General features: G+C 56.1%; 1 protein-coding gene across 6 annotated transcripts in view; it reads right to left on the bottom strand.

The window, feature by feature from the left end:
- The window catches only part of pik3cg (phosphatidylinositol-4,5-bisphosphate 3-kinase, catalytic subunit gamma), a 111,943-nt gene that overhangs the window by 83,280 nt on the left and 11,901 nt on the right, over positions 1-16,762 (bottom strand). For 5 of the 6 annotated variants that reach the window (XR_010015836.1, XR_010015837.1, XM_063030927.1 and 2 more), the window contains one exon: positions 14,376-16,406. Coding sequence is in view for 4 of the 6 variants with exons in the window: in XM_063030927.1 (XP_062886997.1) it covers positions 14,376-16,406 (2,031 nt within the window). In the remaining 2 variants the exon portion in view is untranslated. The remainder of the gene's footprint in view (positions 1-14,375; positions 16,407-16,762) is intronic. The other variant, XM_063030929.1, reaches the window with a different exon arrangement.

Here is a 16,762-nt window from a genome sequence, read left to right as displayed (position 1 = left end):
GAGGTGTGTCAGTGTCACAGTGACGGGTGAGGGGTGTGTCGGTGTCACAGTGAGGGGTGTGGGGTATATCAGTGTCACAGTGAGTGGTGTGGGGTGTGTCAGTGTCACAGTGAGGGCTGTGGGGTGTGTCGTTGTCACAGTGGTGGATGTGGGGTGTGTCGGTGTCACCGTGACGGGTGTGGGGTGTGTCGGTGTCACAGTGAGGGGTGAGGGGTGTGACAGTGTCATAGTGAAGGGTGTGGGGTTTGTCAGTGTCACAGTGACTGGTGTGGGGTGTGTCGGTGTCACAGTGAGGGGTGTGGGGTGTGTTAGTGTCACAGTGAGGGGTGTGGGGTGTGTCAGTGTCACAGTGAGGGGTGAGGGGTGTTTCGGTGTCACAGTGAGGGGTGTGGGGTGTGTCGGTGTTACAGTGTGGGGTGTGTCAGTGTCACAGTGAGGGGTGTCGGGTGTGTCGGTGTCACAGTGAGGGGTGTGAGGTGTGTCGGTGTCACAGTGAGGAGTGTGTGGTGTGTCAGTGTCACAGTGAGGGATGTGAGGTGTGTCAGTGTCACAGTGAGGGGTGTGGGGTGTGTCGGTGTCACAGTGAGGGGTGTGTCAGTGTCACAATGAGGGTGTGGGGTGTGTCAGTGTTACAGTGACGGGTGTGGGGTGTGTCAGTGTCACTGAGAGGTGTGGGGTGTGTCAGTGTCACAGTGAGAGGTGTGGGGTGTGTCAGTGTTACTGAGAGGTGGGGTGTGTCAGTGTCACAGTGAGAGGTGTGGGGTGTGTCAGTGTCAGAGTGAGGGGTGTGTCAGTGTCACAATGAGGGTGTGGGGTTTATCAGTGTCACGGTGAGGGGTGTGTCGGTGTTACAGTGAGGGGTGTGGGGTGTGTCAGTGTTGCAGTGCGAGGTGTGGGGTGTGTCAGTGTCATGGTGAGGGTGTGGGGTGTGTCAGTGTGATGGTGCGGGGCGTATCAGTGTTACAGTGAGGGGTGCGGGGTGTGTCAGTGTCACAGTGAGAGGTGCGGGGTGTGTCAGTGTCACAGTTAGATGTGTGGGGTTTGTCAGTGTCACAGTGAGGGTGTGGGGTGTGTCAGTGTCACGGTGCGGGGCATATCAGTGTTACAGTGTGGGGTGTGTCAGTGTCAGAGTGATGGTGTGGGGTGTGTCAGTGTCACGGTGCTGGGCGTATCAGTGTCACAGTGAGGGGTGTGGGGTGTGTCGTTGTCACAGTGATGGATGTGGGGTGTGTCGGTGTCACCGTGAAGGGTGTGGGGTGTGTCGGTGTTACAGTGAGGGGTGTGGAGTGTGTCAGTGTGACAGTGAGCGTGTGGGGTGTGTCGGTGTCACAATGAGGGGTGAGGGGTGTGGGGTGTGTCAGTGTCACAGTGAGGGGTGAGGGGTTTGTCAGTGTCACAGTGAGGGTGTGGGGTGTGTCAGTGTCATAGTGAGGGTTGTGGGGTGTGTCAGTGTCACAGTGAGGGTGTGGGGTGTGTCAGTGTCACAGTGAGGGGTGTGGGGTGTGTCAGTGTCCTGAGAGCTGTGGGGTGTGTCAGTGTCACAGTGAGCGTGTGGGGTGTGTCGGTGTCACAATGAGGGGTGAGGGGTGTGGGGTGTGTCAGTGTCACAGTGAGGGGTGAGGGGTTTGTCAGTGTCACAGTGAGGGTGTGGGGTGTGTCAGTGTCATAGTGAGTGGTGTGGGGTGTGTCGTCACATTGAGGGGTGTGTCAGTGTCACAGTGAGGGGTGTGGGGTGTGTCGATGTCACAGTGGGGTGTGAGGTGTGTCAGTGTCACAGTGACGGGTGAGGGGTGTGTCGGTGTCACAGTGAGGGTGTGGAGTGTGTCGTGTCACAGTGAGGGGTGTGGGGTATATCAGTGTCACAGTGAGTGGTGTGGGGTGTGTCAGTGTCACAGTGAGGGGTGTGGGGTGTGTCGTTGTCACAGTGATGGATGTGGGGTGTGTCGGTGTCACCGTGACGGGTGTGGGGTGTGTCGGTGTTACAGTGAGGGGTGTGGAGTGTGTCAGTGTCACAGTGAGCGTGTGGGGTGTGTCGGTGTCACAATGAGGGGTGAGGGGTGTGGGGTGTGTCAGTGTCACAGTGAGGGGTGAGGGGTGTGACAGTGTCACAGTGAAGGGTGTGGGGTTTGTCAGTGTCACAGTGAGAGGTGTGGGGTGTGTCAGTTTCACAGTGCAGGGCGTATCAGTGTTATAGTGAGGTGTGTGGGGTGTGTGTCAGTGTCACTGAGAGGTGTGTGGTGTGTCGGTGTCACAGTGAGGGGTGAGGGGTGTGGGGTGTGTCGGTGTCACAGTGAGGGGTGTGGGGTGTGTCGGTGTCACAGTGAGGGGTGTGTCAGTGTCACAATGAGGGTGTGGGGTGTGTCAGTGTTACAGTGACGGGTGTGGGGTGTGTCAGTGTCACTGAGAGGTGTGGGGTGTGTCAGTGTCACAGTGAGAGGTGTGGGGTGTGTCAGTGTTACTGAGAGGTGGGGTGTGTCAGTGTCACAGTGAGAGGTGTGGGGTGTGTCAGTGTCAGAGTGAGGGGTGTGTCAGTGTCACAATGAGGGTGTGGGGTTTATCAGTGTCACGGTGAGGGGTGTGTCGGTGTTCCAGTGAGGGGTGTGGGGTGTGTCAGTGTTGCAGTGCGAGGTGTGGGGTGTGTCAGTGTCATGGTGAGGGTGTGGGGTGTGTCAGTGTGATGGTGCGGGGCGTATCAGTGTTACAGTGAGGGGTGCGGGGTGTGTCAGTGTCACAGTGAGAGGTGCGGGGTGTGTCAGTGTCACAGTTAGATGTGTGGGGTTTGTCAGTGTCACAGTGAGGGTGTGGGGTGTGTCAGTGTCACGGTGCGGGGCATATCAGTGTTACAGTGTGGGGTGTGTCAGTGTCAGAGTGATGGTGTGGGGTGTGTCAGTGTCACGGTGCTGGGCGTATCAGTGTCACAGTGAGGGGTGTGGGGTGTGTCGTTGTCACAGTGATGGATGTGGGGTGTGTCGGTGTCACCGTGAAGGGTGTGGGGTGTGTCGGTGTTACAGTGAGGGGTGTGGAGTGTGTCAGTGTGACAGTGAGCGTGTGGGGTGTGTCGGTGTCACAATGAGGGGTGAGGGGTGTGGGGTGTGTCAGTGTCACAGTGAGGGGTGAGGGGTTTGTCAGTGTCACAGTGAGGGAGTGGGGTGTGTCAGTGTCATAGTGAGGGTTGTGGGGTGTGTCAGTGTCACAGTGAGGGTGTGGGGTGTGTCAGTGTCACAGTGAGGGGTGTGGGGTGTGTCAGTGTCCTGAGAGCTGTGGGGTGTGTCAGTGTCACAGTGAGCGTGTGGGGTGTGTCGGTGTCACAATGAGGGGTGAGGGGTGTGGGGTGTGTCAGTGTCACAGTGAGGGGTGAGGGGTTTGTCAGTGTCACAGTGAGGGTGTGGGGTGTGTCAGTGTCATAGTGAGTGGTGTGGGGTGTGTCGTCACATTGAGGGGTGTGTCAGTGTCACAGTGAGGGGTGTGGGGTGTGTCGATGTCACAGTGGGGTGTGAGGTGTGTCAGTGTCACAGTGACGGGTGTGGGGTGTGTCGGTGTCACAGTGAGGGTGTGGAGTGTGTCGTGTCACAGTGAGGGGTGTGGGGTATATCAGTGTCACAGTGAGTGGTGTGGGGTGTGTCAGTGTCACAGTGAGGGGTGTGGGGTGTGTCGTTGTCACAGTGATGGATGTGGGGTGTGTCGGTGTCACCGTGACGGGTGTGGGGTGTGTCGGTGTTACAGTGAGGGGTGTGGGGTGTGTCAGTGTCACAGTGAGCGTGGGGGGTGTGTCGGTGTCACAATGAGGGGTGAGGGGTGTGGGGTGTGTCAGTGTCACAGTGAGGGGGGAGGGGTGTGACAGTGTCACAGTGAAGGGTGTGGGGTTTGTCAGTGTCACAGTGAGAGGTGTGGGGTGTGTCAGTTTCACAGTGCAGGGCGTATCAGTGTTATAGTGAGGTGTGTGGGGTGTGTGTCAGTGTCACTGAGAGGTGTGTGGTGTGTCGGTGTCACAGTGAGGGGTGAGGGGTGTGGGGTGTGTCGGTGTCACAGTGAGGGGTGTGGGGTGTGTCGGTGTTACAGTGTGGGGTGTGTCAGTGTCACAGTGAGGGGTGTGGGGTGTGTCGGTGTCACAGTGAGGAGTGTGTGGTGTGTCAGTGTCACAGTGAGGGGTGTGTCAGTGTCACAGTGAGGAGTGAGGGGTGTGTCAGTGTCACAATGAGGGGTGAGGGGTGTGGGGTGTGTCAGTGTCACAGTGAGGGGTGTGGGGTGTGTCGGTGTTACAGTGTGGGGTGTGTCAGTGTCACAGTGAGGGGTGTGGGTTGTGTCGGTGTCACAGTGAGGAGTGTGTGGTGTGTCAGTGTCACAGTGAGGAGTGAGGGGTGTGTCAGTGTCACAATGAGGGTGTGGGGTTTATCAGTGTCACGGTGTGGGGTGTGTCGGTGTCACAGTGAGGGGTGTGGGGTGTGTCGGTATCACAGTGAGGGGTGTGTCAGTGTCACAGTGAGGGGTGAGGGGTGTGTCAGTGTCACAATGAGGGTGTGGGGTTTATCAGTGTCACAGTGCGGGGCGTATCAGTGTTACAGTGTCGGGTGTGTGGTGTGTGTCAGTGTCACTGAGAGGTGCGGGGTGTGTCAGTGTCACAGTGAGGGTGTGGGGTGTGTCAGTGTCACGGTGCGGGGCATATCAGTGTTACAGTGAGGGGTGTGGGGTGTGTCAGTGTCACTGAGAGGTTTGGGGTGTGTCAGTGTCACAGTGAGAGGTGCGGGGTGTGTCAGTTTCACAGTGCGGGGCGTATCAGTGTTATAGTGAGGTGTGTGGGGTGTGTGTCAGTGTCACTGAGAGGTGTGTGGTGTGTCGGTGTCACAATGAGGGGTGTGGGGTGTGTCAGTGTCACAGTGAAGGGTGTGGGGTGTGTCGGTGTCACAGTGAGGGGTGTGTCAGTGTCACAGTGAAGGGTGTGGGGTTTGTCAGTGTCACAGTGAGGGGTGTGGGGTGTGTCAGTGTCACAGTGAGGGGTGTGGGTGTGTGTCAGTGTCACAGTGAGGGGTGAGGGGTGTTTCGGTGTCACAGTGAGGGGTGTGGGGTGTGTCGGTGTTACAGTGTGGGGTGTGTCAGTGTCACAGTGAGGGGTGTGGGGTGTGTCGGTGTCACAGTGAGGGGTGTGAGGTGTGTCGGTGTCACAGTGAGGAGTGTGTGGTGTGTCAGTGTCACAGTGAGGGATGTGAGGTGTGTCAGTGTCACAGTGAGTGGTGTGGGGTGTGTCAGTGTCACTGAGAGGTGTGGGGCGTATCAGTGTTACAGTGAGGGGTGTGGGGTGTGTCAGTGTCACTGTGAGGTGCGGGGTGTGTCAGTGTCACAGTGAGATGTGTGGGGTTTGTCAGTGTTACAGTGAGGGTGTGGGGTGTGTCAGTGTTACAGTGAGAGGTGTGGGGTGTGTCAGTGTCACTGAGAGGTGTGGGGTGTGTCAGTGTCACAGTGAGGGTGTGGGGTTTATCAGCGTCACGGTGCGGGGCCTATCAGTGTTACAGTGAGGGGTGTGGGGTGTCAGTGTCACTGAGAGGTGCGGGGTGTGTCAGTGTCACAGTGAGAGGTGCGGGGTGTGTCAGTTTCACAGTGCGGGGCGTATCAGTGTTATAGTGAGGTGTGTGGGGTGTGTGTCAGTGTCACTGAGAGGTGTGTGGTGTGTCGGTGTCACAATGAGGGGTGTGGGGTGTGTCAGTGTCACAGTGAAGGGTGTGGGGTGTGTCGGTGTCACAGTGAGGGGTGTGTCAGTGTCACAGTGAAGGGTGTGGGGTTTGTCAGTGTCACAGTGAGGGGTGTGGCGTGTGTCAGTGTCACAGTGAGGGGTGTGGGTGTGTGTCAGTGTCACAGTGAGGGGTGAGGGGTGTTTCGGTGTCACAGTGAGGGGTGTGGGGTGTGTCGGTGTTACAGTGTGGGGTGTGTCAGTGTCACAGTGAGGGGTGTGGGGTGTGTCGGTGTCACAGTGAGGGGTGTGAGGTGTGTCGGTGTCACAGTGAGGAGTGTGTGGTGTGTCAGTGTCACAGTGAGGGATGTGAGGTGTGTCAGTGTCACAGTGAGTGGTGTGGGGTGTGTCAGTGTCACTGAGAGGTGTGGGGCGTATCAGTGTTACAGTGAGGGGTGTGGGGTGTGTCAGTGTCACTGTGAGGTGCGGGGTGTGTCAGTGTCACAGTGAGATGTGTGGGGTTTGTCAGTGTTACAGTGAGGGTGTGGGGTGTGTCAGTGTTACAGTGAGAGGTGTGGGGTGTGTCAGTGTCACTGAGAGGTGTGGGGTGTGTCAGTGTCACAGTGAGGGTGTGGGGTTTATCAGCGTCACGGTGCGGGGCCTATCAGTGTTACAGTGAGGGGTGTGGGGTGTCAGTGTCACTGAGAGGTGCGGGGTGTGTCAGTGTCACAGTGAGAGGTGCGGGGTGTGTCAGTGTCACAGTGAGATGTGTGGGGTTTGTCAGTGTCACAGTGAGGGTGTGGGGTGTGTCAGTGTCACGGTGCGGGGCATATCAGCGTTACAGTGAGGGGTGTGGGGTGTGTCGGTGTCACCGTGAAGGGTGTGGGGTGTGTCGGTGTTACAGTGAGGGGTGTGGAGTGTGTCAGTGTGACAGTGAGCGTGTGGGGTGTGTGTCAGTGTGACAGTGAGCGTGTGGGGTGTGTCGGTGTCACAATGAGGGGTGAGGGGTGTGGGGTGTGTCAGTGTCACAGTGAGGGGTGTGGGGTTTGTCAGTGTCACAGTGAGGGGTGTGGGGTGTGTCAGTGTCACAATGAGGGGTGAGGGGTGTGGGGTGTGTCGGTGTCACAGTGAGGGGTGTGGGGTGTGTCGGTGTCACAGTGAGGGGTGAGGGGTGTGTCGGTGTCACATGAGGGGTGTGGGGTGTGTCGGTGTCACAGTGGGGTGTGGCGTGTGTCCGTGTTACAGTGAGGGGTGTGGGGTGTGTCGGTTTTACAGTGTGGTGTGTGTCAGTGTCACAGTGAGGGGTGTGGGGTGTGTTGGTGTCAGAGTGACAGGTGTGGGGTGTGTCAGTGTCACAGTGAGATGTGTGGGGTTTGTCAGTGTCACAGTGAGGGTGTGGGGTGTGTCAGTGTCACGGTGCGGGGCATATCAGCGTTACAGTGAGGGGTGTGGGGTGTGTCGGTGTCACCGTGAAGGGTGTGGGGTGTGTCGGTGTTACAGTGAGGGGTGTGGAGTGTGTCAGTGTGACAGTGAGCGTGTGGGGTGTGTGTCAGTGTGACAGTGAGCGTGTGGGGTGTGTCGGTGTCACAATGAGGGGTGAGGGGTGTGGGGTGTGTCAGTGTCACAGTGAGGGGTGTGGGGTTTGTCAGTGTCACAGTGAGGGGTGTGGGGTGTGTCAGTGTCACAATGAGGGGTGAGGGGTGTGGGGTGTGTCGGTGTCACAGTGAGGGGTGTGGGGTGTGTCGGTGTCACAGTGAGGGGTGAGGGGTGTGTCGGTGTCACATGAGGGGTGTGGGGTGTGTCGGTGTCACAGTGGGGTGTGGCGTGTGTCCGTGTTACAGTGGGGGGTGTGGGGTGTGTCGGTTTTACAGTGTGGTGTGTGTCAGTGTCACAGTGAGGGGTGTGGGGTGTGTTGGTGTCAGAGTGACAGGTGTGGGGTGTGTTGGTGTCACAGTGAGGGGTGTGGGGTGTGTCGGTATCACATGAGGGGTGTGGGTGTGTCGGTGTTACTGTGAGGGGTGTGGGGTGTGTCGGTGTTACAGTGTGGGGTGTGTCAGTGTCACAGTGAGGGGTGAGGGGTGTGTCGGTGTCACAGTGAGGGATGTGAGGTGTGTCAGTGTCACAGTGAGGGGTGTGGGGTGTGTCGGTGTCACAGTGAGGGGTGTGTCAGTGTCACAATGAGGGTGTGGGGTTTATCAGTGTCACGGTGAGGGGTTTGTCAGTGTCATAGTGAGGGGTGTGGGGTGTGTCGTTGTCACATTGAGGGGTGTGTCAGTGTCATAGTGAGGGGTGTGGGGTGTGTCGTTGTCACATTGAGGGGTGTGTCAGTCACAGTGAGGGGTGTGGGGTGTGTTGGTGTCACAGTGAGGGTTGTGGGGTGTGTCAGTGTCACAGTGAGGGGTGTGGGGTGTGTCCGTGTCAAAGTGAGGGGTGTGGGGTGTGTCAGTGTCACATTGAGGGGTGCGGGATGTGTCAGTGTCACAGTGAGGGGTGTGGGGTGTGTCATTGTCACATTGAGGGGTGTGTCAGTGTCATAGTGAGGGGTGTGGGGTGTGTCGTTGTCACATTGAGGGGTGTGTCAGTGTCACTGTGAGGGGTGTGGGGTGTGTCGGTGTCACAGTGAGGGTTGTGGGGTGTGTCTGTGTCACAGTGAGGGGTGTGGGGTGTGTCCGTGTCATAGTGAGGGGTGTGGGGTGTGTCAGTGACAAAGTGAGGGGTGTGGGGTGTGTCGGTGTCACAGTGAGGGTGTGGGGTGTGTCAGTGTCATAATGAGGGGTGTGGGGTGTGTCGTTGTCACATTGAGGGGTGTGTCAGTGTCACAGTGAGGGGTGTGGGGTGTGTCGATGTCACAGTGGGGTGTGAGGTGTGTCAGTGTCACAGTGACGGGTGAGGGGTGTTTCGGTGTCACAGTGAGTGGTGTGGGGTGTGTCAGTGTCACAGTGAGGGCTGTGGGGTGTGTCGTTGTCACAGTGGTGGATGTGGGGTGTGTCGGTGTCACCGTGACGGGTGTGGGGTGTGTCGGTGTCACAGTGAGGGGTGAGGGGTGTGACAGTGTCATAGTGAAGGGTGTGGGGTTTGTCAGTGTCACAGTGACGGGTGTGGGGTGTGTCAGTGTCACAGTGAGGGGTGTGGGGTGTGTCAGTGTCACAGTGAGGGGTGAGGGGTGTTTCGGTGTCACAGTGAGGGGTGTGGGGTGTGTTGGTGATACAGTGTGGGGTGTGTCAGTGTCACAGTGAGGGGTGTCGGGTGTGTCGGTGTCACAGTGAGGGGTGTGAGGTGTGTCGGTGTCACAGTGAGGAGTGTGTGGTGTGTCAGTGTCACAGTGAGGGATGTGAGGTGTGTCAGTGTCACAGTGAGGGGTGTGGGGTGTGTCGGTGTCACAGTGAGGGGTGTGTCAGTGTCACAATGAGGGTGTGGGGTGTGTCAGTGTTACAGTGACGGGTGTGGGGTGTGTCAGTGTCACTGAGAGGTGTGGGGTGTGTCAGTGTCACAGTGAGAGGTGTGGGGTGTGTCAGTGTTACTGAGAGGTGGGGTGTGTCAGTGTCACAGTGAGAGGTGTGGGGTGTGTCAGTGTCACAATGAGGGTGTGGGGTTTATCAGTGTCACAGTGAGGGGTGTGTCATTGTCACAGTGAGGGGTGAGGGGTGTGTCGGTGTTACAGTGAGGGGTGTGGGGTGTGTCAGTGTTGCAGTGCGAGGTGTGGGGTGTGTCAGTGTCATGGTGAGGGTGTGGGGTGTGTCAGTGTGATGGTGCGGGGCGTATCAGTGTTACAGTGAGGGGTGCGGGGTGTGTCAGTGTCACAGTGAGAGGTGCGGGGTGTGTCAGTGTCACAGTTAGATGTGTGGGGTTTGTCAGTGTCACAGTGAGGGTGTGGGGTGTGTCAGTGTCACGGTGCGGGGCATATCAGTGTTACAGTGTGGGGTGTGTCAGTGTCAGAGTGATGGTGTGGGGTGTGTCAGTGTCACGGTGCTGGGCGTATCAGTGTTACAGTGAGGGGTGTGGGGTGTGTCGTTGTCACAGTGATGGATGTGGGGTGTGTCGGTGTTACAGTGAGGGGTGTGGAGTGTGTCAGTGTGACAGTGAGCGTGTGGGGTGTGTCGGTGTCACAATGAGGGGTGAGGGGTGTGGGGTGTGTCAGTGTCACAGTGAGGGGTGTGGGGTTTGTCAGTGTCACAGTGAGGGGTGCGGGGTGTGTCGGTGTCACAGTGAGGGGTGTGGGGTGTGTCGGTGTTACAGTGTGGTGTGTGTCAGTGTCACAGTGAGGGGTGTGGGGTGTGTTGGTGTCAGAGTGACAGGTGTGGGGTGTGTTGGTGTCACAGTGAGGGGTGTGGGGTGTGTCGGTATCACATGAGGGGTGTGGGTGTGTCGGTGTTACTGTGAGGGGTGTGGGGTGTGTCGGTGTTACAGTTTGGGGTGTGTCAGTGTCACAGTGAGGGGTGAGGGGTGTGTCGGTGTCACAGTGAGGGATGTGAGGTGTGTCAGTGTCACAGTGAGGGGTGTGGGGTGTGTCGGTGTCACAGTGAGGGGTGTGTCAGTGTCACAATGAGGGTGTGGGGTTTATCAGTGTCACGGTGAGGGGTTTGTCAGTGTCATAGTGAGGGGTGTGGGGTGTGTCGTTGTCACATTGAGGGGTGTGTCAGTGTCATAGTGAGGGGTGTGGGGTGTGTCGTTGTCACATTGAGGGGTGTGTCAGTCACAGTGAGGGGTGTGGGGTGTGTTGGTGTCACAGTGAGGGTTGTGGGGTGTGTCAGTGTCACAGTGAGGGGTGTGGGGTGTGTCCGTGTCAAAGTGAGGGGTGTGGGGTGTGTCATTGTCACATTGAGGGGTGTGTCAGTGTCATAGTGAGGGGTGTGGGGTGTGTCGTTGTCACATTGAGGGGTGTGTCAGTGTCACTGTGAGGGGTGTGGGGTGTGTCGGTGTCACAGTGAGGGTTGTGGGGTGTGTCTGTGTCACAGTGAGGGGTGTGGGGTGTGTCCGTGTCATAGTGAGGGGTGTGGGGTGTGTCAGTGACACAGTGAGGGGTGTGGGGTGTGTCGGTGTCACAGTGAGGGTGTGGGGTGTGTCAGTGTCATAATGAGGGGTGTGGGGTGTGTCGTTGTCACATTGTGGGGTGTGTCAGTGTCACAGTGAGGGGTGTGGGGTGTGTCGATGTCACAGTGGGGTGTGAGGTGTGTCAGTGTCACAGTGACGGGTGAGGGGTGTGTCGGTGTCACAGTGAGGGGTGTGGGGTATATCAGTGTCACAGTGAGTGGTGTGGGGTGTGTCAGTGTCACAGTGAGGGCTGTGGGGTGTGTCGTTGTCACAGTGGTGGATGTGGGGTGTGTCGGTGTCACCGTGACGGGTGTGGGGTGTGTCGGTGTCACAGTGAGGGGTGAGGGGTGTGACAGTGTCATAGTGAAGGGTGTGGGGTTTGTCAGTGTCACAGTGACTGGTGTGGGGTGTGTCGGTGTTACAGTGAGGGGTGTGGGGTGTGTCAGTGTCACAGTGAGGGGTGTGGGGTGTGTCAGTGTCACAGTGAGGGGTGAGGGGTGTTTCGGTGTCACAGTGAGGGGTGTGGGGTGTGTCGGTGTTACAGTGTGGGGTGTGTCAGTGTCACAGTGAGGGGTGTCGGGTGTGTCGGTGTCACAGTGAGGGGTGTGAGGTGTGTCGGTGTCACAGTGAGGTGTGTGGGGTGTGTCAGTGTCACAGTGAGGGGTGTGGGGTGTGTCAGTGTCACAGTGAGGGGTGTGGGGTGTGTCGGTGTCACAGTGAGGGGTGTGTCAGTGTCACAATGAGGGTGTGGGGTGTGTCAGTGTTACAGTGACGGGTGTGGGGTGTGTCAGTGTCACTGAGAGGTGTGGGGTGTGTCAGTGTCACAGTGAGAGGTGTGGGGTGTGTCAGTGTTACTGAGAGGTGGGGTGTGTCAGTGTCACAGTGAGAGGTGTGGGGTGTGTCAGTGTCAGAGTGAGGGGTGTGTCAGTGTCACAATGAGGGTGTGGGGTTTATCAGTGTCACGGTGAGGGGTGTGTCGGTGTTACAGTGAGGGGTGTGGGGTGTGTCAGTGTTGCAGTGCGAGGTGTGGGGTGTGTCAGTGTCATGGTGAGGGTGTGGGGTGTGTCAGTGTGATGGTGCGGGGCGTATCAGTGTTACAGTGAGGGGTGCGGGGTGTGTCAGTGTCACAGTGAGAGGTGCGGGGTGTGTCAGTGTCACAGTTAGATGTGTGGGGTTTGTCAGTGTCACAGTGAGGGTGTGGGGTGTGTCAGTGTCACGGTGCGGGGCATATCAGTGTTACAGTGTGGGGTGTGTCAGTGTCAGAGTGATGGTGTGGGGTGTGTCAGTGTCACGGTGCTGGGCGTATCAGTGTCACAGTGAGGGGTGTGGGGTGTGTCGTTGTCACAGTGATGGATGTGGGGTGTGTCGGTGTCACCGTGAAGGGTGTGGGGTGTGTCGGTGTTACAGTGAGGGGTGTGGAGTGTGTCAGTGTGACAGTGAGCGTGTGGGGTGTGTCGGTGTCACAATGAGGGGTGAGTGGTGTGGGGTGTGTCAGTGTCACAGTGAGGGGTGTGGGGTTTGTCAGTGTCACAGTGAGGGGTGTGGGGTGTGTCGGTGTCACAGTGAGGGGTGTGGGGTGTGTCAGTGTCACAATGAGGGGTGAGGGGTGTGGGGTGTGTCGGTGTCACAGTGAGGGGTGTGTCATTGTCACAGTGAGGGGTGTGGGGTGTGTCGGTGTTACAGTGAGGGGTGTGGGGTGTGTCAGTGTTACAGTGCAAGGTGTGGGGTGTGTCAGTGTCATGGTGAGGGTGCGGGGTGTGTCAGTGTCACAGTGAGAGGTGCGGGGTGTGTCAGTGTCACAGTGAGGGGTGTGGGTTGTGTCGGTGTCACAGTGAGGAGTGTGTGGTATGTCAGTGTCACAGTGAGGGGTGAGGGGTGTGTCAGTGTCACAGTGAGGAGTGAGGGGTGTGTCAGTGTCACAATGAGGGTGTGGGGTTTATCAGTGTCACGGTGTGGGGTGTGTCGGTGTCACAGTGAGGGGTGTGGGGTGTGTCGGTATCACAGTGAGGGGTGTGTCAGTGTCACAATGAGGGTGTGGGGTTTATCAGTGTCACAGTGCGGGGCGTATCAGTGTTACAGTGTCGGGTGTGCGGTGTGTGTCAGTGTCACAGTGAGATGTGTGGGGTTTGTCAGTGTCACAGTGAGGGTGTGGGGTGTGTCAGTGTCACGGTGCGGGGCATATCAGTGTTGCAGTGTGGGGTGTGTCAGTGTCACTGAGAGGTGTGGGGTGTGTCAGTGTCACAGTGAGAGGTGTCGGGTGTGTCAGTGTCAGAGTGAGAGTGTGGGATGTGTCAGTGTCACGGTGCGGGGCGTATCAGTGTTACAGTGTGGGGTGTGTCAGTGTCACAGTGAGGGTGTGGGGTGTGTCAGTGTCACAGTGAGAGGTGTGGGGTGTGTCAGTGTCACAGTGAGGGTGTGGGGTGTGTCAGTGTCACAGTGAGAGGTGTGGGGTGTGTCAGTGTCACAGTGAGGGTGTGGGGTGTGTCAGTGTCACTGAGAGGTGTGGGGTGTGTCAGTGTCAGAGTGAGGGTGTGGGGTGTGTCAGTGTCACGGTGCGGGGCGTATCAGTGTTACAGTGAGGGGTGTGGGGTGTGTGTCAGTGTCACTGAGAGGTGTGGGGTGTGTCAGTGTCACAGTGAGAGGTGTGGGGTGTGTCAGTGTCACTGTGAGGTGTGGGGTGTGTCAGTGTCACAGTGAGAGGTGTGGGGTGTGTCACTGTCACGGTGCGGGGCCTATCAGTGTTACAGTGAGGGGTGTGGGGTGTGTCAGTGTCAGAGTGAGGGTGTGGGGTGTGTCAGTGTCACGGTGCGGGGTGTTATCAGTGTTACAGTGAGGGGTGTGGGTTGTGTGTCAGTGTCACTGAGAGGTGTGGGGTGTGTCAGTGTCACTGTGAGGTGTGGGGTGTGTCAGTGTCACAGTGAGAGGTGTGGGGTGTGTCAGTGTCACGGTGCGGGGCCTATCAGTGTTACAGTGAGGGGTGTGGGGTGTGTGTCAGTGTCAGAGTGGGGGTGTGGGGCGTATCAGTGTCACAGTGAGAGGTGTGGGGTGTGTCAGTGTCACAGTGAGAGATGTGGGGTATATCAGTTTATACTGTGGCAGAGGGGTGTATCAGTGTTACACTGCAGGGTGTGGGGCCTATCAGTGTTACACTGTTGCAGGGGGTGTTTCAGGGGCTGTTGCATTGAAAGACTTTCATTTACTGATATTATTGCTTTTGCCTTTGGAGAACACTACTTGGCAGATCCACTTGAGTTGAAGCATGAAGCTTCATCCCCAAGCTAAGGTTGTTTTATATGCATCTATCCATTTTAATTTTCTTTAATTTCTCTCCTTTTTACTCCATCCTTCTCCCGAACTGTATCCCTGCCTTAACTGACCCATGGACCTGCATTCCAAGTAAAACAGCCAAACTGCTTCCTGGAGGGTGCTGCCAAGTTAAGCCCCATTGCTGACCTCGTCCTCATTCTGCAGACATTGCGAACTGCGAGGGAAACGGATCTCAGTTGGCTTCCGTGTCCAGAATCCTTGGACAATTCAACTACCCTGCCTGACCTGTGCTTTGTTTTCAAGGGCTGGTTTATCAATCCTCAACTATCTGGCCTGCAGTAAACATTGCTACACTTGTCACTCGTGTTTGAATTCGTCTTTCAGTACACTAGTGTGTAATTGGGGATTACTTTACCTGGACTAACTGTAGGAGGTAACACAGCACTCCGCTATTGTCAAGGGTCTCCAGCTTTCGAATAGCCAACGCCCGAACTTGCTCGTCTGAAAACCGGCAGTCCAGGAGCTGCATTGCGAGTCCCACGTCCAGGGGACTGCTGTCCCACACATCCTGATCTTCCAGCAGCTGGTGTGTCTTCAGCACCAGCTCCTGCTGTCCCCACTTCACCGAGCTGAGGAACTTGGGGTAGGCTTTGGGCTGCCTCATACACTCGTTCCTGAAGTGCCAAAGTAACTCTTTGTCTTCAGTGCTCAGTGGGTTCAAGGGGTCTGTGCTGATGATCTCTTCAAACTGTTTACGCAGCTGGCTGTGCATTTCCTGGCCTGGCCTCTCCAGCTTACACGCAGGGGTGTGACGGCCTCGGGGCAGTGCAATGGGGTAATTGTACCTGTCAAACAGGATGCAGATGGCCATGGATGTCTGCTTGTCAGGATTGGTTGCTGATGTGAGTTTGTCAGCTTCGATGGTTCCTTGCTCTTCACCTTTCTCGGGGATCTTCCACATGTGAAGCATGTACTCCCCTTGCCTGAGGAGAGACCGATGGTCGATCACCAAGAGGTTGACATAATATAGCACGTGATTCTTGGTCTTGCTCTCCACCATGTTATCATCCTGCATCTGGAAGGCACTCTTGGCACTCTGCACTGGCGCCTTGCCACAGTAAACCTGGAGGTTCAGCCGTGCTCCCTTGGGCAGGTCTCTGACCTTAATGTCGAACTCCAGCCAGGTATTCCACAGCACCTCTTCTGTGAAGGCTTTGGTGGACGTCTTCTGCTGCGAAAGAACCTGCTGCCCATGCAGTATGCTGGCCTCAACAAAAACCGTCAGTTCTGTGTTCCTTGGGAGAACAGGGATGTCAATTCCAACGATCTTGACCCTGAACTTTCTGGCACAGTCCCAGAGGGATATGGTGAAGACTTTGTCATGATCTTTTCCTTCCAGGGTCAGCTGTTCATGTGATCCAGTCACCCCTGTGCAATCATCCACCAGTGGCCACTCTTCCTTCTGAACCACATCCAACTTTGGGTCAGGGGGCTGAACCAGCACAAAGTGGATTTCTTCACCATTCTTCAGACAGTTTCTGATCCAGCAGAAGTCCTTGATTGGATTGTCACCGACAATGTAATCCTCCCTGCCACAAACCCGGAGGACAAAATCATCCTCGGTTTGGAATTCTGAGATCCCCAGCAGCCCCATCTTGTTAGCCATCTTCTTGAAGAAGTTCTTCAGGATGGTCTGTGGGGTCTCGTCAATGGACACTTTGATAGTTAAGCTCATCGTTCCTCTGTGGATGATTATGAAGATGTGATTGTTGCAAATCTTACTCAGCAGATGTTCAGGCAAAGGTTTTGAGGTGATACAAGGGTCCATTGAGTACAGCATTGCATCCCTGCTGGACACCTCACTCAGCTGAGGTGTGATCAGCTTCCGGCGGGTAAATTCCAGCTCATCATCGTGGACGTTGCTCACATCTGTAACGTCATAGCCGATCAGATAGTTCAAGTCACTCTGCAACTGCAAGGATTCCTCAGAAGCCTTTGTCTTCTCCACCAGGTGGATCTTGCCATTGTTTCTCTGTAGTGTCTTCCAGTAGTTGATGCAATCCAGTGTCTGGATCACCTGGTGCTTGTCGTATATCTCATACCACTGTCCTTCCTTTTGGTACAGCAGCCTGAAGTGGTCAGGGCTAAACTTCTGGTAGAATTCTGGGTTGGTGCTGACCCCACCAGCCTTCACCCAAATCCTTGCTTTCAGTTGTTCGACTGTGTAGTTCCCCAGCACCTCCATGGAGATCCTCTCGTGGGTGTTGTTGAATTTGTTCCGTGTGGGAAGAACAAAATCGAGAGGCAGCTGCTCCAGTGAATAGAACTGCATGTTCCTGGCAGTGTTGGCTCGCAGCTTACGTCTCCTGCCCCTGTTTTCTTCTCTCATCACAATGGGCAACTTATTATCCTCGCTGGCTGACTGTTCCATGCCAGGGGGAATCTGCTGAAGAAACACAGCATAAGTTACTCAACTACATCTGTTGAGATGTTGATGGAGTGTGGTAGATACCAGCACACTCTCCTTCAGTTTGTTTTCATTTTCAAACCATTTGTCCATTGGAAATGACTAAATAATGCTTGGGCAAAAGTTCCTGCCTAATCTTGCAAGAAACTAAATTGTCTTTACTTTACAATCTGGTGGTGGGACTGCTCTTCCCTCTGTCTCAGAAGGTGTAACTTCACAATTCCATTGATAAAATTCATAAACTGGTTCATTAGTCCTGAAGAAAGGTCTCAGCCCAAAATGTTGACTGCTTATTCCCCTGCATAGATTGCTGAGTTCTTCTCTGTGTGTTGCTT

Source organism: Mobula hypostoma, chromosome 22 (assembly GCF_963921235.1).
Source record: "Mobula hypostoma chromosome 22, sMobHyp1.1, whole genome shotgun sequence".
Classification (NCBI taxonomy): Eukaryota; Metazoa; Chordata; class Chondrichthyes; order Myliobatiformes; family Myliobatidae; genus Mobula; species Mobula hypostoma.
Note: the sequence above shows the minus strand (reverse complement) of the source record. Positions and strands in the feature narration are given on the sequence as shown.